Below are 24,312 nucleotides of genomic sequence, written 5' to 3' on the forward strand. Positions count from 1 at the left end.
GGCATGAATGTCAGACTCACTAGGCTGCGGGCGGAATTTGTACTTTTATCCCGAGTTGTGAGCAGCAATGTCTGGGAGATTCATCCTCCATTCTGGAGACTCCCGGCCAATCTGGGATTGCTGGCAGCCCTACACGAGAGAACGTGATTGGGCCTGTGAGGACAGAAATTGTTACAGGGATTTTTAAGACAAATGCGGCCTCTTCATGGTCAGCTTTAACTGGTTCTTGGCAATTTTCTGTGCGTTTGTTTAACTTTTCTTTAGTTCAGCAGATCAAAGTAGCACCAACTGCTTAAAAGAAAATCTGGGCAAAGTTTATTTTTGAGCATTTGGGCACTGGGTGAAGCTGGGCAGGAGGTGGGAGATGGGTGGAGAATGGGCACTGGGTAGGGGATGGGTGCTGGGCTGGGGAAGGGCACTGGGTGAAGCTGGGCAGGAGGCGGGAGATGGGCGGAGAATGGGCACTGGGTAGGGGATGGGTGCTGGGCTGGGGAAGGGCACTAGGTGAAGCTGGGCGGGAGGCGGGGGATGGGTGGGGTATGGGTGCCAGGCGGGAGATGGGCTGGGGATGGGTGCTGGGTACTGGATGAAGCTGGGTGGGAAGGGGTACCGACAGAAGCCTCGGAGCCAAACTCAAGCGCCACGTAAGTGACTGAGGGTGACATACGTTACTGCATTTGGTGTTAGAAATTGTTAGCTGTATGCAGTCAGCTGGCTGAAGAAATAAGATGATGACTGAAAATGTGATTTCATTATTTTGTTTGACTGCTGATTGTTGATTGGAAAACATTCTCGTTCCCGTGTCCAGCTGCTGAAATGTTAGTTCTGTATTAATGTTATTACAGATCGATCACTCGATTCTCAATGTGCTGTTGACCCTGGACCGACGGCTAGTACTGTGTCAAGATTTAGCAAATGAAACCGACTGTTGTCTGGAACCTCTGTGCATTATTGAAACTCTCCGCGTGACTGCTTGTCTGAATTACGAAGTTGTGGCGACTCTGATCGTTCAAGTTATAATATACACGAACTCGACTTTCAGTGGGATTGTAAATGGTAAGTGTTATGTATATAAACAGTACCAATGTGTAAGACTTGCCACCAGGGGGCGCACCTGTGGGAGACCCAAGGGTCACCTGCACACCCTGGGCAAGCAGGTATAAAAGGCAGTCTACTACGCTGCCTCCTCACAATAAAGAGACCAAGGTCACGACAGTTTCAGCTTAAGATATAGAGTCTTGTGGAGTTATTCTAAACGTAACAATTGGTGACGAGTAACAGATCACGAACTTTCACACAGTTATGGCTGCTGTTGGTATTCTTGAGAGATTTGTTGAGGGTGATGATTGAGCGTCTTGACCAGTACTTCGTGGCCAACGAGCTGGAAAAGGAAGAAACTGCGGTCAAGCACAAGGCGATTCTCCTCACCATTTGCGGGTCCACGATATATGGCCTCATCAAAAATCTGCTGGCACCGACAAAACCAACGGAGAAGACATACGAGGAGCTGTGCACGTTGGTTCAGGAACACCTGAAGCTGAAGGAAAGCATCTTGATGGACAGGTATCGGTTTTATACGCACCACCGCTCCGAGGGCCAGGATGTGGCGAGCTATGTCGTCGACCTAAGACGCCTTGCGGGACCGTGCGTATTTGCTGGATTTTTGGGGGAAGTGTTGCGGGACTTTTTCGTGCTTGGAATTGGCCACGAGGTCATTCTTCACAAATTGCTGTCTGCCAAATGCTTAGATCTGAGCAAGGCCATAATGATAGCCCAGGCTTCGATAACACGAAACAGATATCATTGCAGCATCGGAACTCACCGGCAAGTACTGTGCATAAAATAACGCCTACAGCAGGCAGAACTGTACATGGCAGGGCCTGCACACCCGCAGAGGCCAGACCTAGGATGACTAAGAGTCCACCGTGGGGTGTGAATGTGAATCCATTAACACCATGTTGGCGCTGCGGGGGTAATCATCGAGCCCATCGATGTCGATTCAAGCACTACGTGTGCAAGGGCTGTGGAACAATGGGGCACCTCCAGCGAATGTGCAGACGTGCTGTGACTCACCACGTGGCAGAGTCGGCAGAAGATGACCGATCCGGCGCGGATCACACAGGATGCGTAAGAGAGGCAACTCAACCCGAGGCTAAAGAGGAAGTGTATGGGGTACACACCAAGAGCCCTCCGATAATGTTAAGTCAAATTAAACGGCATTCCAGTTTCCATGGAATTGGACACTGGAGCGGGTCGGTCAATTATGAGTCAGAAGGCTTTTGAGAAACTGTGGGGCAACAAGGCACAAAGGTCAAAACTAAGCCCAATCCACACCAAGCTGCGCACTTACACCAAAGAGCACATACCAGTCATTGGCAGTGCGGCAGTGAAGGTATCGTACAATGGATTGTACCAGGCAATGGCCCAACACTGTTCATAGAAACATAGAAAATAGGTGCAGGAGGAGGCCATTCGGCCCTTCGAGCCTGCACCACCATTCAATAAGATTAAGGCTGATCAGTACCTCTTTCCTGCTTTCTCTCCATACCCCTTGATCCCCTTAGCCGTAAGGGCCATATCTAACTCCCTCTTGAATATATCCAATGAACTGGCATCAACAACTCTCTGCGGCAGGGAATTCCACAGGTTAACAACTCTCTGAAGTTTCTCCTCATCTCAGTCCTAAATGGCCTACCCCTTATCCTAAGACTGTGTCCCCTGGTTCTGGACTTCCCCAACATCAGGAACATTCTACCTGCATCTAACCTGTCCCATCCTGTCAGAATCTTATATGTTTCTATGAGATTCCCTCTCATCCTTCTAAACTCCAATGTATAAAGGCCCAGTTGATCCAGTCTCTCCTCATATGTCAGTCCAGCCATCCCGGGAATCAGTCTGGTGAACCTTTGCTGCACTCCCTCAATAGCAAGAACATCCTTCCTCAGATTAGGAGACCAAAACTGAACACAATAATTCAGGTGAGGCCTCATCAAGGCCCTGTACAATTGGAGTAAGACCTCCCTGCTCCTATACCCAAATCCCGTAGCTATGAAGGCCAACATACCATTTGCCGCCTTCACTGCCTGCTGTACCTGTATGCCAACTTTCAATGACTGATGAGCCATGACACCCAGGTCTCGTTGCACCTCCTCTTTTCCTAATCTGCCGCCATTCAGATAATCTGTCTTCGCGTTTTTGCCCCCAAAGTGGATAACCTCACATTTATCCACATTTCCTGCATCTGCCATGCATTTGTCCACTCACCTAACCTGCCCAAGTCACCCTGCAGCCTCTTAGCGTCCCCCTCACAGCTCACACCGCCACCCAGTTTAGTGTCATCTGCAAACTTGGAGATATTACACTCAATTCCTTCATCCAAATCATTGATGTATATTGTAAAGAGCTGGGATCCCAGCACTGAGCCCTGCGGCACCCCACTGCCTGTCATTCTGAAAAGGACCCATTTATCCTGACTCTCTGCTTCCTGTCTGCCAACCAGTTCTCTATCCACGTCCGTATATTACCCCAAATACCATGTGCTTTGATTTTTCACACCAATCTCTTATGTGGGACCTTGTCAAAAGTCTTTTGAAAGTCCAAATGCACCACATCCACTGGTTCTCCCTTGTCCACTGTACTAGTTACATCCTCAAAAAATTCCAGAAGATTTGTCAAGCATGATTTCCCCTTCGTAGATCCTGTCACTGCTTTCCAAATGTGCTGCTATTTCATCCTTAATAATTGATTCCAACATTTTCCCCATTACTGATGTCAGGCTAACCAGTCTAAAGTTACCCACTTTCTCTCTCCCTCCCTTTTTAAAAAGTGGTGATACATTAGCTATCCTCCAGTCCTTAGGAACTGATCCAGAGTTGATAGGCTGGAAAATGATCACCAATGTGTCCACTATTTCTAGGGCCACTTCCTAAAGTACTCTGGGATGCAGACTATCAGGCCCCGGGGATTTATCGGCCTTCAATCCCATCAATTTCCCTAACACAATTTCCCGCCTAATAAGGATATCCTTCAGTTCCTCCTTCTCACTAGTCTTTCTCCTCGGTCCCCTAGTACTTCTGGAAGGTTATTTGTGTCTTCCTTTGTGAAGACAGAACCAAAGTATTTGTTCAATTGGTCTGCTATTTCTTTGTTCCCCATTATAAATTCACCTGAATCCAACTGCAAGGGACCTATGTTTGTCTTCACTAATCTTTTTCTCTTCACGTATCTATAGAAGCTTTTGCAGTCAGTTTTTATGTTCCCGGCAAGCTTCTTCTCGTGCTCTATTTTCCCCCTCTCAATTAAATCCTTTGTCCTCTGCTGCTGAATTCTAAATTTCTCCCAGTCCTCAGGTTTGCTGCTTTTTCTGGCCAATTTATATGCCTCTTCCTTGGATTTAACACTATCCTTAATTTCCCTTGTTAGCCACGGTTGAGCCACCTTCCCCGTTTTATTTTTACTCCTGACAGGGGTGTACAATTGCTGAAGTTCATCCATGTGATCTTTAAAAGTTTGCCATTGTCTATCCACTGTCAACCCTTTAAGTATCATTTGCCAGTCTATTCTAGCCAATTCACGCCTCAAACCATCGAAGTTACCTTTCCTTAAGTTCAGGACCCTAGTTTCTGAATTAACTCTGTCACTCTCCATCTTAATAAAGAATTCTACCATGTTATGGTCACTCTTCCCTAAGGGGCCTCGCACAACAAGATTACTAATTAGTCCTTTCTCATTACACATCACCCAGTCCAGGATGGCCAACTCCCTAGTTGGTTCCTCGACATATTGGTCTAGAAAACCATCGCTAATACACTCCAGGAAATCCTCCTCCACCGTATTGCTGCCAGTTTGGTTAGCCCAATCAATATGTAGATTAAAGTCACCCATGATAACTGCTATACCTTTATTGCATGCATCCCTAATTTCTTGTTTGATGCTGTCCCCAACCTTACTACTACTGTTTGGCGGTCTGTACACAACTCCCACTAGCGTTTTCTGCCCCTTGGTATTCCCTTTACCGACCACAAGCCACTCATTTTGTTGTTCTCAGAAAGCAAAGGTATTAACACCAATGCTTCATCCCGCATCCAATGATGGACACTAACGTTATCTGCGTATGATTATGTAATCCGCCACACACCAGGCACTGAGAACTGTGCAGATGCCCTCAGTCGGCTACCATTGCCCACCACCGGGGTGGAAATGGCGCAACCCGCAGACTTGCTCCTTGTAATGGATGTTTTTGAGAGCGAAGGATCACCCGTCACGACTCGCCAGATCAGGACCTGGACTAGCCAGGACCCTGTGCTATCACGAGTAAAAAGTTACATCCTCAATGAGAGCTGGCCAGCGGTCCCAGGGGAAATGCAAGACGAAATTAAGCCGTTCCACCGACGCAAGGACGAAATGTTCATCCATTTGGATTGCCTCCCATGGGGTAATCGTGTAATTTTGCCAAAAAAGAGCAGGGAAATGTTTATACACGACCTTCACAGTACCCACCCAGGCATAGTCATGATGAAGGCTAACGCCAGGTCGCACGTTTGGTGGCCCGGCATTGACTCGGAATTGGAGTCATGCGTACACCAATGTAACACTTGCTCACAGTTGAGCAATGTATCAAGTGAGACCCCACTGAGTCTGTAGTCATGGCCCTCAAAACCGTGGTCAGGGGTCCACGTAGATTTTGCTGGCCCCTTTCTAGGAAAGATGTTTCTAGTAGCAGTGGATGCTTATTTTAAGTGGATTGAATGTATAATAATGTCGTCCTGTATGTCCACTGCCACCATTGAAAGCTCCGGGCCATGTTTGCCACCCATGGTTTGCCCGACGTCCTTGTCAATGACAATGGACCATGCTTCACCAGCTCGGAATTCAACGAGTTCATGACCCGCAATGGCATCAAGCATGTCAAGTCTGCGCCGTTTAAGCCCACATCCAATGGTCAAGTGGAACGGGCAGTCCAAACCATCAAGGAGCTTGAAACGCGTGACGGATGGGTCCCTGCAGACCCGGTTATCTCGGATTCTGCTCAGCTACTACACGCGACCTCACTCGCTTACCGGGGTTCCCCCTGCAGAATTGCTAATGAAGAGAGCATTCAAAACCAGGTTCTCCCTAGTCCACCCGGATCTCAATGATCATGTAGAAACCCGGCGTCACCGGCATAACGTATACCACGATCGCACGGCTGTATCACGTGACATTGAGGTTAATGATCCTGTATTTGTTCTTAATTATGGTCATGGTCCCAAATGTGTTGCTGGCACTGTATTAGCCAATAGAGTGTTTGTTGTCAAACTTTTGAATGGACAAATGTGCAGAAAGCACTTGGATCAGACTGAACTGCGGTTCACTGACAACCAAGAACAGTTTGAAGAGGACATTACCATCAATGATCCACCCACACACACCCAACCAGCAATCGACCTCGCGGTAAACCCCGAGGATGAACCCACCGTGCCCGACAGTCCGATCAGACTAGCCACACCGCAGTGCAGCAATGATCCAACCGACTCACTCAGGCCAGGACTTCAACTCAGGCGATTAACCCGGGAATGTAGAGTCCCGGATCACATAGAAACATAGAAAATAGGTGCAGGAGTAGGCCATTCGGCCCTTCTAGCCTGCACCGCCATTCAATGAGTTCATGGCTGAACATTCAACTTCAGTACCCCATTCCTGCTTTCTCGCCATACCCCTTGATCCCCCTAGCAGTAAGGACCTCATCTAACTCCTTTTTGAATATATTTAGTGAATTGGCCAATCACCTCAGCTTGTACATAAGACTTTGGGGGGGGGAATGATGTTATGTATGTAAACATTACCCAATGTGTAAGACATGCCACCAGGGAGCACACCTGTGGGAGACCCAAGGGTCAGCACATCCTAGGCAAGCAGGTATAAAAGGCAGACTACCATGCTGCCTCCTCTGGAGTTAGAATAAAGAGACCAAGGTCACAACAGTTTGAGCTTAAGATATACAGTTTTGTGGAGTTATTCTAAATGTAACAGGAAGTGCATTTGTATGGTGCGCTTGAGAAATCTGGCATTTCAAAGTTTGCTGATGACACGAATCTCGGAAATGTAGTTAACAATGAGGAGAGTAACAGACTTCAGGAGGACATAGACCAGATTGTCGTAAAAACCCATTTGGTTTACTAATGTCCTTTAGGAAGGAAATCTGCTGCTCTTACCTGGTCTGGTCTATATGCGACTCCAGACCCACAGCAATGTGGTTGACTCTTAACAGCCCTCTGAAATGGCCTAGCAAACCACTCAGTTGCAATAAACTGCTACAGAAAACACTAATAAAACTGGACGGACCACCCGGCATCAGCTTCGGACACGACAACGGTACACCCAGCCCAGTCGACCCTGCAAAGTCCTTCTTATTAACATCTGAGAACTTGTGCCAAAACTGGGAGAGCTGTCCCACAGACTCGTCCAGAAATAGTCATCCTCACAGAATCATAGCTTTCAGGCAATGTCCCAGACTGCTCAATCGCTATCCCAGGATATGTCCTGTCCCACCGGTAGGACAGACCCACCTGGCTGTTCAGTGGTATACAGTCAGGAGGGAGTAGCCCTAGGAGTTCTCAATATTGACTCTGGACCCCACGGTCAAGCGTGGGCAAGGAAACTTCCTGCTGATTACCACCTACCGCCCTCCCTCAGCTGATGAATCAGTACTCCTCCACATTGAACACCACTTAGAAGAAGCACTGAGAGTAGCAAGGGCACAGAATGCACTCTGGGTAGGGGACTTCAATGTCCATCACCAAGAGTGGCTCGGTAGTACCACTACTGACCGAGCTGGCTGAGTCCTGAAGGACATATCTGCCAGACTGGTCCTGCAGCAGGTGGTGAGAGAACCAACACGAGAGAAAAACCTACTTGACCTCGTCCTTGCCAATTTACCTGTCGCAGATGCATCTGTCCATGACAGCATTGGTAGCAATGACCACCGCACTGTCATTGTGGAGACGAAGTCCCGTCTTCACATTGAGGACACCCTCCATCATGTTGTGTGGCACTACCACCGTGCTAAATGGGATAGCAGAACAGATCTAGTATCTCAAAAGTGGGCATCCATGAGGCGCTGTGGGCCATAGTTGTATTCCACTACAAACTCTAACCTCATGGCCCAGCATATCCCTCACTCTACCGTTACCATCAAGCCAGGGGACCAATCCTGGTTCAATGAGGAGTGCAGAAGAGCATGCCAGGAGCAGCACCAGGCGAACCTTAAAATGAGATAACAACCTGGGGAAGCTGCAACACAGGACTACATGCATGTTAAGGTGGAGGCTCCATGAATATCCCCATCCTCAATAACGGCAGAGTTCAGCAATCAAGTGCAAAAGACTAGACTGAAGCATTTGGAACCATCTTCAGGCAGAAGTGCTGAGTGGATGATCCATATCGCCCTCCTCCTGAGGTCCCCACCATGACAGAAGCCAGTCTTCAGCCAATTTGATTCTCTCCATCTGATATCAAGAAGCGGCTGAGCGCACTGGATACAGCAGAGGCTATGGGCCCCAACAACATTCTGGCTGTCGTGTTGAAGACTTGTGCTCCAGAACTAGCCACGCCTTTAGCCAAGCTGTTCCAGTACAGCTACAAAATTGGCATCTACCCGACAATGTGGAAAACTGCCCAGGTATGTCCTGTCCACAAAATGCAGGACAAATCCAAACCGGCAATTACCGCCCCATCAGTCTACTCTCAATCATCAGCAAAATGATGGAACTGATGTCAACGGCAGTGCTATGAAGCGGCACTAACCAATAACCTGCTCACCGATGCTCAGGAACACTCGGCTCCAGACCTCATTACAGCCTTGGTCCAAACATGGACAAAAGAGCTGAATTCCAGAGTTAGTGAGTGACTGCCCTTGACATAAAGGCAGCATTTGACCGAGTGTGGCATCAAAGAGCCCGAGTAAAACTGAAGTCAATGGGAATCAGGGGAAAACTCTCCACTGACTGGAGTCATACCTAGAACAAAGGAAGATGGTTGTTAGAGGTCAATCATCCCAGCCTCAGGACATCGCTGCAGGAGTTCCTCAGGGCAGTGTCCTAGGCCCAACCATCTTCAGCTGCTTCACTGATGACCTTCCCTCTATCATAAGGTCAGAAGTAGGGATGTTTGTTAATGACTGCAGTGTTCGGTTCCATTCGCAACTCCTGAGAAAATGAAGCGGTCCATGCCCACATACAGCAAGATCCAGACAACATTCAGCGCCACACAAGTGCCAGGCAATGACTATCTCCATCAAGCGAGAGTCTAACCACCTCCCCTTGATATTCAACAGCATTACCATCGCCGAATCCCCCACCATCAACATCCTGGGGGTCACCATTGACCAGAAATTTAACTGGACCAGCCACATAAATACTGTGGCAACAAGAGCAGGTCAGAGGCTGGGTATTCTGCGGCCAGTGTCTCACCTCTTGACTCCCCAAAGCCTTTCCACCATCTACAAGGCACAAGTCAGGAGTGTGAGGGAACACTCTCCACTTGCCTGGATGAGTGCAGCTCCAACAACACTCAAGCAGCTCGACACCATCCAGGACAAAGCAGCCGCTCGATCGGCCCCCCATCCACCATCTTAAACATTCACTCCCTCCACCACCGGCGCACCGTGGCTGCAGTGTGTACCATCTACAAGATGCACTGCAGCAACTCGCCAAGGCTTCTTCAGCAGCACCTCTAAAACCCGCGACCTCTACCACCTAGAAGGACAAGGGCAGCAGGCGCATGGGAACACTATCACCTCCACGTTCCCCTCCCAGTCACACACCATCCTGACTTGGAAATATATCGCCGTTCCTTCATCGTCGCTGGGTCACAATCCTGGAACTCCCTCCCTAACAGCACTGTGGGAGCACCTTCACCACACGGACTGCAGCGGTTCAAGACGGGGGCTCACCATCACCTTCTCAAGGGCAACTAGGGATGGGCAATAAATGCCGGCCTTGCCAGCGACGCCCACATCCTGGAAGGAATTTTTAAAGAAAGACTGGTGAAATGGGCAGATGAGTTTAAAATAAATATTTGTTCACGGGTGTGTGTGCACAAACCGTTGAAGGTGGCAGGGCAAGTTGATAAGGCTGTTAAGAAGGCATATGGATATGGGATCCTTGGCTTTATAAATTGAGGCATAAGAGCACAAAATAAGGAAGTTATGCTAAATCTTTAAACTAGCAGGAGGGTCAGTAACCAGAGGACACAGATTTACGATAGTTGTCAAAAGAACCAGAAGGAAGTTGAGGAAACATTTTTTTACACAGCGAGTTATGATGATCAGCAACGCACTGCCTGAAAGGGCGGTGGAAGCAGATTCAAAAGGGAATTGGATAAATGCTTGAAGGGGAAACATTTCTCGGGCTATGGGGAAAGAGTAGGGTAGTGGGACTATTTGGATCGCTCTTTCAAAGAGTCGACACAGGTATGATGGGCCGAAAGGCCGCCTCCTGTGCTGTATGATTCTGTTTCATTAGCAGCCATGGGGAAAGTAATGCAGGAGGGTCTTAGAATCAGTAGAGCTGTTTAAGGACCTGTATAGTTCTACTGAAGTCTCCAGCTTGTAATAATGCTCGGTTATCCAGGAGCATGTCCTTGCTTTCAGCCGAGTCACCTTTGTAAGAATGGTGGTGGTTGTGGCAGTGACTGAGCCTGTAGGATACTCAATGGATCCCCATTAAATATAACATTATTTCTGTGACCAGGTTGACTGGGGGCAATCTCTAGTGGAAATTAAAAACCACAAGGAATCATTCATATCCTCACCACTCTCTGGGTGAAGAAGTTTCTTCTGAATTCCCTATTTGATTTCTTGGTGACTATCTTATATTGATGGCCTCTAGTTTTGCTCTTACCCACAAGTGGAAACACTCTCTCTGTGTACTCTATCAAAACCTTTCATAGTTTTAAAGACCTCTATTATGCCACCTCTGAACCTTCTAAGAAACCCAGTCTGTTCATCCTTTCCTGATGCGTATAAACTCGCATTTTTGGTACCATCCTTGTAAATAATTTTTGCACCGTCTCCAGTGCCTCTATTTCCTTTTTATAAAATGGCGACCGGAATTGTACACAGTACTCCAAGTGTGGTCAAATCAAGGTTCAACGTATGGTTAACTTTTCAATCTTATCCCTCAAGAAATAAACCCTAGTGCTTGGTTTGCTTTATTATGGCCTTGTCAAGACAGACACAGACGTTCCAGCAAAGACACGATGGGTCGAATGGCCTCCTTCTGTGCCATACATTTTTATGATTCTATGATTGACCTGCGTTGCTACTTTCAGTGATTTGTATTCCAAGATCCTTTTGCTTCTCTACCCCATTTAGATTCTTATTTTCCAAGTAATGTGTGACCTTATTCTTCTTACTAAAATGTAATACCGTACACCTATCTGTTTTGAAATTCATTTGCCAATTAAATGCCCATTCTGCAAGTTTATTAATGTCATCTTGTAATTTGTTGCAGTCCTCCTCAGTATCTGTTCCCTCTGATTTGGTGACATCCGCAAATTTTGATTCCAAAGTCTAAATTGTTAATATAAATTGTGAATAACAATGGTCCCAGCATTGATTCTTGTGGGGCCCTACTTTCCACCTTCTGCCACTCTGAATGGCTACTCTTTACCCGTACTCTCTGCCTTTCTGGCTTGAAGCCAGTTAGCTATCTGTTCTGCTACTTGTCCCCTGACTCCACGTGCTCTGACCTTTTTCATAAGTCTATTATGTGGCCCCTTAGCAAAGGCCTTTTGAAAATCTAGATAAATTACATCTACTGCATTACCCTTGTCCACTCTCTCTGTTACCTCTCAAAAAATTCAATGATGGTTGGTCAAGCAAGACTTTTCCTTTTGAAATCCATGCTGACTATTCATTATTATATTTTTGATTTCTCGATGTTCTATTTTCTTTTTCAATAGGGCTTCCATTATCTTTCCTACCTTTGATGTTAAACTGACTGGACTATAGATCGCTGGACATGTTCTATATTATTAAATATAGGTATTTACGTTAGCTATGTCCTCTGGCACTATGCCTGTTTCTAACGAATTATTAAATATGTGTAATAGGGCCTCTGCTATCTCTTCCCTGGATTCTTTTCAAATGAGCAGATGTATTCCGTCCAGACCTGGAGTTTTATCCTCTGTGTTTGATTAGTTTATTTAATACTTTTCCTTTTTTTTAAAAAATGCGGCAGGGGGCAGGGGGAAAAGAACAAAAGGGAAGGGCTGTGATAAGGTGGAAGGCAGGAGAGAACAAATGGTATCAGTGTAGGAGGCTGAAGACTGAGGTCAGCATGGGAGTGGGGCGGCCAATCAAAATGACAGATGACCGGAAACCCAGGGTCACGCCCTCGGACTGAACGGAGGGGCTCGGCAAAGCAACCACCCCCCTGTGTCCGGCCTCCCCAATGCTGAGGCGACCACATCGTGAGCACCGACCACAGCACACCAAATTGAAACAAGTATATTATGCGGACTATACTTGCTGTTTGGTGGGGGATGGGCATTAAATGTAACTTTTAAAGTTTAAAAAAAATCACTATCAACAAAATGAGAAATCTGTCGTCAATGATGAAGGTTTTGTGCTGCAGCAATTGTAAAAACTCCCAGTCCTGGTGAATTTTTAATAAATGTAATGTTTGGGAGGGCATCTTTACTTTCGATAGTACGAGTCACTGAATGTCTAATTGAGAAGTTAGTGTTGTAAAATATGTTGTGTAAAATGGCACTTCATTAATATCCACTGCCAGATTTTATCCAGTTCTTTGTGATTAAACTATAAATGTATTTTTCTGTTTGTCCAGATTCAGAAATGGTTAGTTTTATTTGATGTGATGGAGTCTCTGATTTTCTCTTTCTAGCTGCTCTCCTGAAGGCATCGTCTCCTTCAATGGATGTGGTTCCATAAGTACTGGCGCCTTCTAGTCCTGGCTCAGTGTCCCGTCTTCCCAAGGGTAAGCCTGGCCAACTGACTGGTGCTGCCACAGCCGTGTGATCCTGTCCTTAACTCACGTCCACACCAGCCCTTCCAGCAGGAGTCACCGGGTAATGAACAAGGGAAGGGAATTGCCAACAAATTGCCCCTGTAGTGTGGGGCTGCTCAGGACTGTTGCAGTACCCTCACCACTGCCCTGGTTATATTGGCTAACTCTGCAAAGGCGAGTGATCCACAGTGGGACCTTACTGCTCTCAATGGCTCAGTGACACCCCAACTGTTGCACTTTTTGATTAATGATCGTCATGCTAATTATTGAACATTGTTATTTTTATTTCGATAGAAAACAAGATGCTGATTCCAAATCAAAAGTACAATCCCCTGGGTCCCTGCCCATGTGACCTAACCGCGCGAGCTTGTGACGTAAGATGCAGCTGTGATGAGGTATTTCTATATTTTAAATTATACAGTTACCCTAGATTTTTAATTGTTTAATAGTGTGTGAAATGTAAGCATTTTACTCTGTTGGGTGAAGAGGAATGCACGTTGAATTGACAGTACTGTTTATTTAAATTGACGCAGTATCCACATGATCCCATTACATTCTGGATCACAGTATGCAGGAGAGCATTGTGAGGGATGGATTGGTGGAGGTGTGTTACCTCAGCGTTAATAAAAATCCACGCACAGACCTCCTACACCCTTCAGATGTAGTTTGGGATCTGGAATACTTGGTCTTTCCTTGAAATACCTGTGAACCTTTTGGCATGGGAGAAAGTCATCCTCGCTTCGAGGGATTGCCTATGATGATGATGATTACCTCAATAGACCCCTGGAAATAGAAGCTATTTTCCACGTTGCACCATGCACCCTACAGCTGGAGAGATGCACTCGGCTCCGAGTACCATTGTTTAGTTTCCCCAATGACCCCAGGTTGTTGCCTGTAATGATCGGCTATCCGGAAACATGACTCAAGTGCACGGACCAAATTTGGAACTCCGTGGCCCAAAGTCGTGGTGCTGTGCTGTGCTGTGCTTTGCTGCAGTGCCACATTAGAGAGGTTTCTGTAACATGATCTCCCAGATAGACATTGCTCCAGAGTCAAGAGCAACGGGTGAGTGTCCTCTCATCACTCGAGCACTGAACGGTGTCTAGTTCAGGCAGGTAAGGGGGGTGGTGGGAGCGGCAGAAAAACAGGTGTAGTCAAGAAAATAAAAAAATGAGGAGGGGCTTTAAGATCAACTGGTACCATCTTTTAAGAATAATGTAAAGATTTTTTTGTTCCGAGTATTCTTTTAAATTCGTGTATTCTACTCTCTTGCTTTGAATTTCTGATCAATATTAACTGTAGCGTTCCTGGTCTGTATTCGCTGTTCTTCCATGGAAAGTAGAAGCCATCGGAAGAGTATCATAAATAATTAGTTAAGTGAGAGAGATTTGAGCAAAGTCATAATCTCAGACTAAATTCATTTATTTCTGTCACGAGCAGACAGAGAATCAAATGATACTTTTTTTAAACATTATCCAATCCCCGTTTAAATGATCTCAACAGCCACATGTGGTAAAGCAATCCATGTTTTAATAACCCTCTGTGAACAATGTCTAGCTTGCTCCCTGCCCCTTGTTCTTTTCCTGCTGATCCTCAGTCTATTCCCCCTTTTTACCAATTCACCAACCAGTGGACACTTGCTATTTACCCTCTCAAAGTCCCATCACCCTTCTATGCAATTATATAGGACCCTGGTGAGACCACACCCTGGAGTATTGTGTACAGTTTTGGTCTCCTTACCTAAGGAAGGATATACTTGCCACAGAGGGAATGCAACAAGGGTCAGCAGACTGATTCCTGGGATGGGGGGATTGTCCTATGAGGAGAGATTGAGTAAACTAGGCCTATATTTTAGAAGAATGAGGGGTGATCTCATTGAAACATACAAAATTCTTACAGGGAGGGTGTTTTCCCTGGCTGGGGAGTCTAGAACCAGGGGTCACAGTCTAAGAATAAAGGATCGATCATGTAGAACTGAGATGAGGAGATTTGGAATTCTCTACCCCAGAGGGCTGTGGAGGCTCAGTCTTTGAGTATATTCAAGATAGAAATCAATAGATTTTGAATATTAAGGGAATCAAGGGATATGGGGATCAGGCGGAAAGTGGAGTTGAGGGAGAAGATCAGCCATGATCTCATTGAATGGCGGAGCAAGCTCAAGGGGCTGAATGCTCCCAATTCTTCTTATGTTTTTCTCTGTTCCATTGAAAAGCCTAGGTGTTTTGAGCCTTTCGACATAGCTTTAATCTAATTTTAGTAAATCCTCATCATTCCCTTTCCATAGCTCTAATAAGCTGCCTATAATTGGTGCCCAGAGCTGCATACAATACTCCAAGTGAGGTCCCGGTGCAGATCACTGGGAATCGCCTCCGCCCAGATCCTCTTCTCTCTCTGGCTCTCTTGTCATAGCTCTATGCAGCAGCACTCCCTCTCATGTGGCACTTAGTCAAATGCTGATCAGTTGCTGCACTGTAATAAAAATGTGTGAAGCTGCCACCTAAATGTGATGATTTCAAGGTGTGTATCTGTGTCAAGTCACTCGGAACTCGACAGTGAGAAACTGCATCTATGTCGAAATATTAAAAAATGACTTGCATTTATATCATGCCTTATCAAGTCAGACAGCCCAAAATCCTTTACACTTGCATGCAATACACTTTTTGAAGTGCAGTCACTTGTTATATAGGCAAATGCTGCAACCAATTTTCACACAGCAAGATCCCACAACAGCATTGCAATGAATGCCCAGTTAATCCGTTCTTGGCAGTGGTTTTGGAAGAAATATTGGCCGTGAAACAGGGAGAACTCGCTGCTCTTTGAATAATGCCATGAGATCTTTAGCATCTGTTTGAACATATGGAACAGGCAGACATGTTTATTGTGTCAACCTCTGGCAATGCAGTACTCCACCAGTACTGCACTGTAGTGTTCCAAGACTGGGAGTGGGGTTTGAACCCAAAACCTCCTGACTCTAAGTGCTGCCAAGTCAATGACTTAATCTGATGGTGCTCGTGTAGTGGATTAATGATGGGTGGGTTTGTAGCAGGCAATGATAGCAGTGACCTCTGAGAGGGACTATCTGTTTACATACATGAATGGGAGAGCTTGTTCAGCAACACTAATTCTAATCTGATTAGTATCCGCTGTTTCCTGATCAATGTTTGTCATGCAACTATTTCATTAAGAGTGCATAAATACTGGATTGAATGGGCTTCGTGCAGCTTCTTGGCATCCTGTTGACCCAGCGCTGACCTTTAAACCCGCACCCTATCCATCATACAAACTGCTTACTTCCACCTCTGCAGCATTGCCCGCTGCTGCCTCTTCCCCCCCCCCCCCCCCACCCCCCACCCCAATACCACTGAAACCCTTTATTGCCTCTACAACAACATTTTATCCAGACCTTTTATTGTATAAACAACATCCTAGGACTCCATTTTGGCAGTGTCCTTGTAGTCCTCTCATCCTCCACCCTTTGTAAACTTGCTCTGCTCGCCAATCACTTCTATTCTCAGTGACTTACAATGGCTGGCTGTCCTCCAACTAATTCAATTTGAAATCTTCAAATCTCTCCATGGCCTCCCCCGTCCTAACTCTGCTACCTCCTGCAGCCTTCCATCTCCTGCTGCACTTTTTGGGCCTCTGGCCTTTTGCATCCCCCCCCCTCCCTTTGCCCCACCATTAGTGGCAGAGTCTTTATCTGCCTTAGTTCTACCCTCTGAAACTCCCTCTCTCAATCCTTCTGCCTCTTGACTTCCCTCTCCACCTTGAATAACCTTTTCAAACCCATCTTTTTGACCAGTGTTTTGGTCACCCCTGCTAACTCTCCCACATTAGTTCATTGACTATCCCTTTAGGCTTTTTTCCAAACCTCTGTCTCTCTCTCTCTCTCTTTCTCTCTAAAGCTCATCGAGATATCTTTCACTTTAAAGGCTCTGTATAAGAGCTGACCTTTGAACATGGGGTGAAGTGATTACTATATACATAGTGTTCACTCTTAACTCTTGTACACTGAAATATTACACAGTTGCATGTAAGTTTGTGTTGCCTGGCCTAGCAAATGCAAATGGTAAAACTGATTTATGTGATGGGTTAGGTGCTTTATCTTTTATCTAGCAATTCTGATGTTTTTCAACCAGTTTGTAAGAAAAATAAAAAAATAAATGAGTTTTTTTTACCATGAGTGCTCTGTGATACTGCATATATATATAACTGCTAGTCTGTTAGTATCATTGATTTGATCCCATGTTCTGAAATGTGATTATGTTAAGTAAATTTCCCTTTTTTTTTCAGGAATGCACACCCAACATGATACAGATGTTTCAATCCCACTGCTTTCCAGGAGTGTTTGGTGGGAATGTATCCCAACCCTTTGACCAGTTATGCTCCGTTCAATCTGTAAACAATGCTCCTGATTGGTTCCCTTTCCTCTGTGTGCAGTCTTCTCTCGATAATGCGCCGTACTTGGGGCTGTTCTATAATGGCAGTACTGTGTAAGTTTGTAAAACTGGGGACAGAGCATTTATAATTAGTGAAATGAATGAGTCTACATAATCAGTTGTGCCTTGCCTCTGGTGTTCAACTTCAATGTCTGGATTAATTCCTTTCTCTCTTGTTTAATGCTTTATGCTACTGCACAACACTCGAGATTTAACTGTGTTCCCTGCTACCTCAGCTTTCCCTGCCATGTTCTATCTCAATCCTCCTTGTGTTGCATCCTATCTTTGAGTTTGTGTTGGAATATGTATCTGTACATTACTATGTTAAAAAGGTTCATTAGCCACTCTCTATACCGGTGCGAAGCAACTGTGATATTCTGCAGGTTTCTGATCTTCACCTCTAACTTCTAACCTCCAGCCTAAACCTGAATACATTCCAATCGGCAGTTACCCAACCAAATGATTAAACTCTGAATTAAACAAAAAAGTAAGAGATAATGCTGGAACTAGGAAGGGTCTTGCACCCAAAATGTTAATCTGACTGACTGACCTCCTGTATGTTTCCATCAATTATCTTATTATTTCGGTTCATTTTCCCCCTTTTCATATCATTTAGCTTTACTTTTTTTCTCTTTTGAATTAAATTCTGACGAGCCTCTGTTTACTTAATAGGTAGACTTGTAGCCTAAAGAGTCACAGCTCCTTAACCAAATAGTATGTTGTGCATTGCATGGTATAATGGTCCTGACTTCATAGTGTGCAATTCGATTTACTATGAAAAACCCATCTCTAAATGGTGACCAGCCCCCCTCCCGAAAAAAAAAATAGCTATTTCAGTCTGCAGCTATCTGTGATACATTTGTATTGCACTGGAATTTCATCTCCCTCTTGAAATTTCCTTTCAACAGCAGCGATTCTCAGGACCTTTCCTTTGGGACCGGCATGTCTGCAGCGATAAATGTGCCTGTTGGCTACCGTCAAGGAGACCCAATTATTCAAAATGAAGATGAACTTTTCACTATTCCACAGGTAAGAATAACAGTGCACCTTCACTGTAACAGCATTTTCAAGGAAGACAAAAGGCATATTTAACCCTGGGTAAGATTGTAAGTGAGTTCCATGGCTTTCAATGGAGCAGCAGTCTAACTTATCACTAGTCTAACTGGACAGTGTGTAAATTGAGCTTAACTTCTAAAATCTAATAATCCTAAGAGAGCTGGAAACACAGAATATGTGTTGGCACAGTGCCTTATCACCTCTTCCGACCATCCCAAAGTGCTTCAGATCCAATGAAGGATTTTTTGGTGTAGTGGTTATATAGGCAAACACCACATCCCTGATTGTGCACAGCACAAAGGACATTTCAATTTACTGTGAATGGACAAAGGATACTGGAGGAATGTGGCTAAGTTCATGTGCTGGTTGGTGGAGGTGTTTTCTTTAAAAGGAATCAGGACGATGTACAATTTATTAAAATGGTTTTGTTCAGACCCAGACTTTTTTTTGTTTTGATAATTGACTTTCTCTTTCCACCCCTGCCCCGTTTAACTTCTCTCCTTTTATCTTTCTGGTCGGGAGTGACCTCCTCCCAGTGCTGCTCTGAATCTGAGTGAGGGCAGGCCAGTGATTGCCATTGTTCTGAGTTTCTACCTCCTGAAGCCAAAGTGCATCTGGTGCTTCTTCACTGCGGGACGTGTAAGATTGAGTCATCAGCGCCGTGCGGTTTGTCAGTGTCAACCCATGTCCCACCAATTCCTTTCACCAGTTTCCTGCCCTTCTCATCCCTCACGATGGACTCCATGCTGGTGTGCAGTTCTACAGATGTCAGTTCTCCCCTGGTACCCCACCCATTATTAGTGTGCGAGCCTTGTCAGTGAGTGTTGGCACCAAATATACAGGAGAGCCAAGGCTGCCAGGGGTGGATGGACGATGGGCACATGATAAACTATTGGGTATCTGTCTGTCTGTCTCTCTGCCTGCCTCTCTCTCTCTCTCTGCCTCCCTCTCTCTCTGCCTCCCTCTCTCTCTCTCTGCCTCCCTCTCTCTCTCTCTGCCTCCCTCTCTCTCTCTCTGCCTCCCTCTCTCTCTCTCTGCCTCCCTCTCTCTCTCTCTGCCTCCCTCTCTCTCTCTCTGCCTCCCTCTCTCTCTCTCTGCCTCCCTCTCTCTCTCTCTCTCTGCCTCCCTCTCTCTCTCTCTGCCTCCCTCTCTCTCTCTCTGCCCCCCCCGCCCTCTCTGCCCCCCCCGCCCTCTCTGCCCCCCCGCCCTCTCTGCCCCCCCGCCCTCTCTGCCCCCCCGCCCTCTCTGCCCCCCCGCCCTCTCTGCCCCCCCCGCCCTCTCTGCCCCCCCGCCCTCTCTGCCCCCCCGCCCTCTCTGCCCCCCCGCCCTCTCTGCCCCCCCGCCCTCTCTGCCCCCCCGCCCTCTCTGCCCCCCCGCCCTCTCTGCCCCCCCCGCCCTCTCTGCCCCCCCCGCCCTCTCTGCCCCCCCCGCCCTCTCTGCCCCCCCCGCCCTCTCTGCCCCCCCCGCCCTCTCTGCCCCCCCCGCCCTCTCTGCCCCCCCCGCCCTCTCTGCCCCCCCGCCCTCTCTGCCCCCCCGCCCTCTCTGCCCCCCCCGCCCTCTCTGCCCCCCCCGCCCTCTCTGCCCCCCCCGCCCTCTCTGCCCCCCCGCCCTCTCTGCCCCCCCGCCCTCTCTGCCCCCCCGCCCTCTCTGCCCCCCCGCCCTCTCTGCCCCCCCGCCCTCTCTGCCCCCCCGCCCTCTCTGCCCCCCCGCCCTCTCTGCCCCCCCGCCCTCTCTGCCCCCCCGCCCTCTCTGCCCCCCCGCCCTCTCTGCCCCCCCGCCCTCTCTGCCCCCCCGCCCTCTCTGCCCCCCCGCCCTCTCTGCCCCCCCGCCCTCTCTGCCCCCCCGCCCTCTCTGCCCCCCCGCCCTCTCTGCCCCCCCGCCCTCTCTGCCCCCCCGCCCTCTCTGCCCCCCCGCCCTCTCTGCCCCCCCGCCCTCTCTGCCCCCCCGCCCTCTCTGCCCCCCCGCCCTCTCTGCCCCCCCGCCCTCTCTGCCCCCCCGCCCTCTCTGCCCCCCCCGCCCTCTCTGCCCCCCCCGCCCTCTCTGCCCCCCCCGCCCTCTCTGCCCCCCCCGCCCTCTCTGCCCCCCCCGCCCTCTCTGCCCCCCCCGCCCTCTCTGCCCCCCCCGCCCTCTCTGCCCCCCCCGCCCTCTCTGCCCCCCCCGCCCTCTCTGCCCCCCCCGCCCTCTCTGCCCCCCCCGCCCTCTCTGCCCCCCCGCCCTCTCTGCCCCCCCCGCCCTCTCTGCCCCCCCCGCCCTCTCTGCCCCCCCCGCCCTCTCTGCCCCCCCCGCCCTCTCTGCCCCCCCCGCCCTCTCTGCCCCCCCCGCCCTCTCTGCCCCCCCCGCCCTCTCTGCCCCCCCCGCCCTCTCTGCCCCCCCCGCCCTCTCTGCCCCCCCCGCCCTCTCTGCCCCCCCCGCCCTCTCTGCCCCCCCCGCCCTCTCTGCCCCCCCCGCCCTCTCTGCCCCCCCCGCCCTCTCTGCCCCCCCGCCCTCTCTGCCCCCCCCGCCCTCTCTGCCCCCCCCGCCCTCTCTGCCCCCCCCGCCCTCTCTGCCCCCCCCGCCCTCTCTGCCCCCCCCGCCCTCTCTGCCCCCCCCGCCCTCTCTGCCCCCCCCGCCCTCTCTGCCCCCCCGCCCTCTCTGCCCCCCCGCCCTCTCTGCCCCCCCCCGCCCTCTCTGCCCCCCCCCGCCCTCTCTGCCCCCCCCCGCCCTCTCTGCCCCCCCCCGCCCTCTCTGCCCCCCCCCGCCCTCTCTGCCCCCCCCCCGCCCTCTCTCTCTTTCTCTGTCTCTCTCTTTCTCTTTCTCTCTCTTTCTCTGTCTCTCTCTTTCTCAGTCTCTCTCTTTCTCTTTCTCTCTCTTTCTCAGTCTCTCTCTCTCTCTTTTGTTTGTGAGAACCGGGGACCGAGAATGCGACTGAAACAGCAAGCCCTTCGGGCGTGGCTGGAGATAATTTGCTGCTATGTATTTTTAAATTCTCTCAGTGTCTGGGCATCTGCTGCGCCGATTTCCTTAACTCTCCGCAAGGTTTTTCTGGAGAGGCCACATACGCCGGCCTAAGCAGAACTGGAGTAACACTCAGCTAGCCAAACTTCCCTAAGTGGCCAGAATTGACGCGGGTGGCTGGTTATGCCCCCTTTGGCTGAAAAAAAACTGACCTAAAATAATTGTAACTAACTGGTGCAAATTGATTGGGGAAACTGCGGTTTTTCAACTTTGGCCAAAAAGAGCAGCCTGCGCCAAAAAAAAACAGCGCAAATCACTGGGGGAAATTGAGCCCTTGAGTTTGGCAGATTGCTGGTGCATTGCACAATTAAGACATACTTTTAAAGAGAACCTTTGGTGAAAAGCATCTTTTGAAATTCTTAATTAATCAAATAAACTATTGTATTCCATTTTAAAATGTGCACACCATACATGGCTATTTACTGCCACCAATCAGCCCAACTAGTCCATTCAGTGTTTGTGCTCCACCTGAGCTGCCTCCCACCTGACTTCATCTCGCCCTATCGGCATATCCTTCGATTCCTTTCTCCCTCGTGTACTTATCTAGCTTCTCCTTCAATGCAACTCTGCTGTTTTCCTCAACCACTCCCTGTGGTAGCCTCTTGCCCCTCTTCATCTAACCCTATCAGAATATTCTCTTCAACTTCTAAAATATTAGATAATCAAGTAAGTAATATTGGGTTTCTAATGATAACGTGATTGGTCGAGAAGTCAAAGGGAAAATGACCCAAGAAATGTTTGTGAAGTATTGATTTGTAAAACTGGATAAGGAAGAAAGCTGTTTTACGTTTTCTCTCCATGTTTGCACTGTAGAGATCTTTGACTGGCCAATGCTTGAGGAATGCGCCTGTGGCTTACCTTGAAGATTTTGACACGTGCTGTGTGACTCCACTAACAGCTTTAGCTTGTACAGACAGCTATGGAATTGGTGAACCTATCCAGAATGGCCAGGGAAGTACGTTCCACGTTTATTGGAAAGAAATGACACTGTTTGAGTAGAACCTTTTTTTTTGCTTCATCTGAATAATTTGAGGAATTTTGATGGAGTAAATCGGGAGAAGCTGTTTCCATCGGCGGGAGAGCCGGTAACCAGAAGTCACAGGTTTAAGATCATTGGCAAAGTAGGTGGAGGGGAGATGAGAATTTTTTTACACTGTGAGTTGTTGTGATCTGGAACACGCTACCTGACAGGGCGATGGAAGCAGATTCAATAGTAACCTTCAAACGGGAAGTGGATATATTTGAACGGGAAAAATTTGCAGTGCTGTGGGGAAAGAGCGGGGGAGGTAGGACTAATAGGATCGCTCTTTCACAGAGCTAGCACAGGCATGACGCCTTCTGTTTAGGATATTCTTCTCTGTCTTGTGGGTGGGAGGGGCGGGGCGGGTGGGTGGGAGGGGCGGGGCAGGTGGGAGAGGAGGGCGGAGGCGGGTGGGTGAGGTGCAGAGGGGAGAAGGGCGGGCGGACAGGTTGGGGTGGGGGCGGGGATGGGATTGTGATTTCCTGCCACGTGCTGATACTAGCTGAGCAGGACACTCAGCCTTTGACACTCGAAATCTGGCGTTGGAGATTTACAGGAGCAGCCCTGGGGAACTCTTTCTCTGCTTCCCCCCCTGAAACCCCTCCCCCTACAGTTGTAGCCACCTAACTTCCTCTATGGGTTTTCCTAAAGTGGCACATCTGGATTTGGGATCTCAGCATGTGGATAATTGTAGGTGTGTAAGAGCAAACTACCACTTCATGGTGCAGCCCACGGCCACAGCTACTTGTGTGACTACTTATAAAAATACACAAAGCATTTTTGTTGTACAATTGTACCACCTTGCAATAAATTGAAGTTATTATGCAGTATCAAAGTAACAAGTGGGTAGTAACAGAACACGCTGAAGTTGGCCGGACAGCATGCAGTAACATGGTGCTAAATGAACACCCACAGGAACAGCTGGTGTGGGGAATGTTGCATTCGTTCAGTCAAGGAGTTGAAGCTTGTCTTTGGGACAAAGTAGAAGGTCATTTACTCTGCAATATAACATGCAGTATACCTGCCTGCTGTGATGAGTACACTATTCACTCTCCTAAGCAAGCGTGTCTTTTTAAAATTGTTTAAAAATGCCACCATCTTCAAATTTAAGCAATGTTCATTGAAATGACTGCAAACTGAGATTTTCTAGCAAAGTTTAAAAGCTAAATAAAGTGGGTATGTTTATTTTAAAATGAGCGAAATGAAAGGTGTATGGCAGGAGACTGCAGGAATAATCGGATTGCCTCTTCCACGTAGCTTTGGTACCGACGAGCATAACCTACCAGAATGCCACAGACCTCAGCAATTTCATCACAGCAACCTCTTCAGCTTCAGAGTCGAGCCCTGAAAGACCGTCCTTGTTTCCTGAGCAGCACAATGTCAAAGCTTCTTTAGGTATGAGCTTCCGGCCTGAAGATTGTTGATTTTTTGTTTTGCAATGTTTTAAATAAGTTTTGATTTCAGGTTGGCCAAGATGACTATGCTGCTAAACTATGCTCCTGACACGGGTATGAGAATAGAATAGCAGCTAATATAAAAGCTAATCCAAAAGTCTTCTATAGGCAAATAAATAGTAACCGGTAGAAAGAGAAGGACGGGGCTGATTAGGGACATAAAAGGAAACCTACGCATGGAGGGTATGGCTGAGGTGCTAAATGAGTACTTTGCATTTGTCTCACCAAGGAAGAAGATGCTGCCATAGACATAGTGAAGGTAGAGGAGATAGTGGATGGGATAAAAATTGATAAAGACGAGGTACTAGAAAGGATGTCTGTACTTAAAGTAGGTAAGG

General features: G+C 48.1%; 1 protein-coding gene across 2 annotated transcripts in view; it reads left to right on the forward strand.

Moving 5' to 3' along the window:
- Positions 1 to 24,312, forward strand: part of tctn2 (tectonic family member 2) — an 84,845-nt gene that overhangs the window by 18,010 nt on the left and 42,523 nt on the right. For both annotated transcript variants that reach the window (XM_070888198.1, XM_070888199.1), the window contains exons 4-9: positions 846 to 1,056; positions 13,305 to 13,405; positions 17,304 to 17,503; positions 18,358 to 18,478; positions 22,313 to 22,454; positions 23,778 to 23,915. In XM_070888198.1, the coding sequence (XP_070744299.1) occupies positions 846 to 1,056; positions 13,305 to 13,405; positions 17,304 to 17,503; positions 18,358 to 18,478; positions 22,313 to 22,454; positions 23,778 to 23,915 (913 nt within the window). The remainder of the gene's footprint in view (positions 1 to 845; positions 1,057 to 13,304; positions 13,406 to 17,303; positions 17,504 to 18,357; positions 18,479 to 22,312; positions 22,455 to 23,777; positions 23,916 to 24,312) is intronic.

The sequence above is a fragment of the Pristiophorus japonicus genome, chromosome 8 (assembly GCF_044704955.1).
Source record: "Pristiophorus japonicus isolate sPriJap1 chromosome 8, sPriJap1.hap1, whole genome shotgun sequence".
NCBI classification, from domain to species: domain Eukaryota; kingdom Metazoa; phylum Chordata; class Chondrichthyes; family Pristiophoridae; genus Pristiophorus; species Pristiophorus japonicus.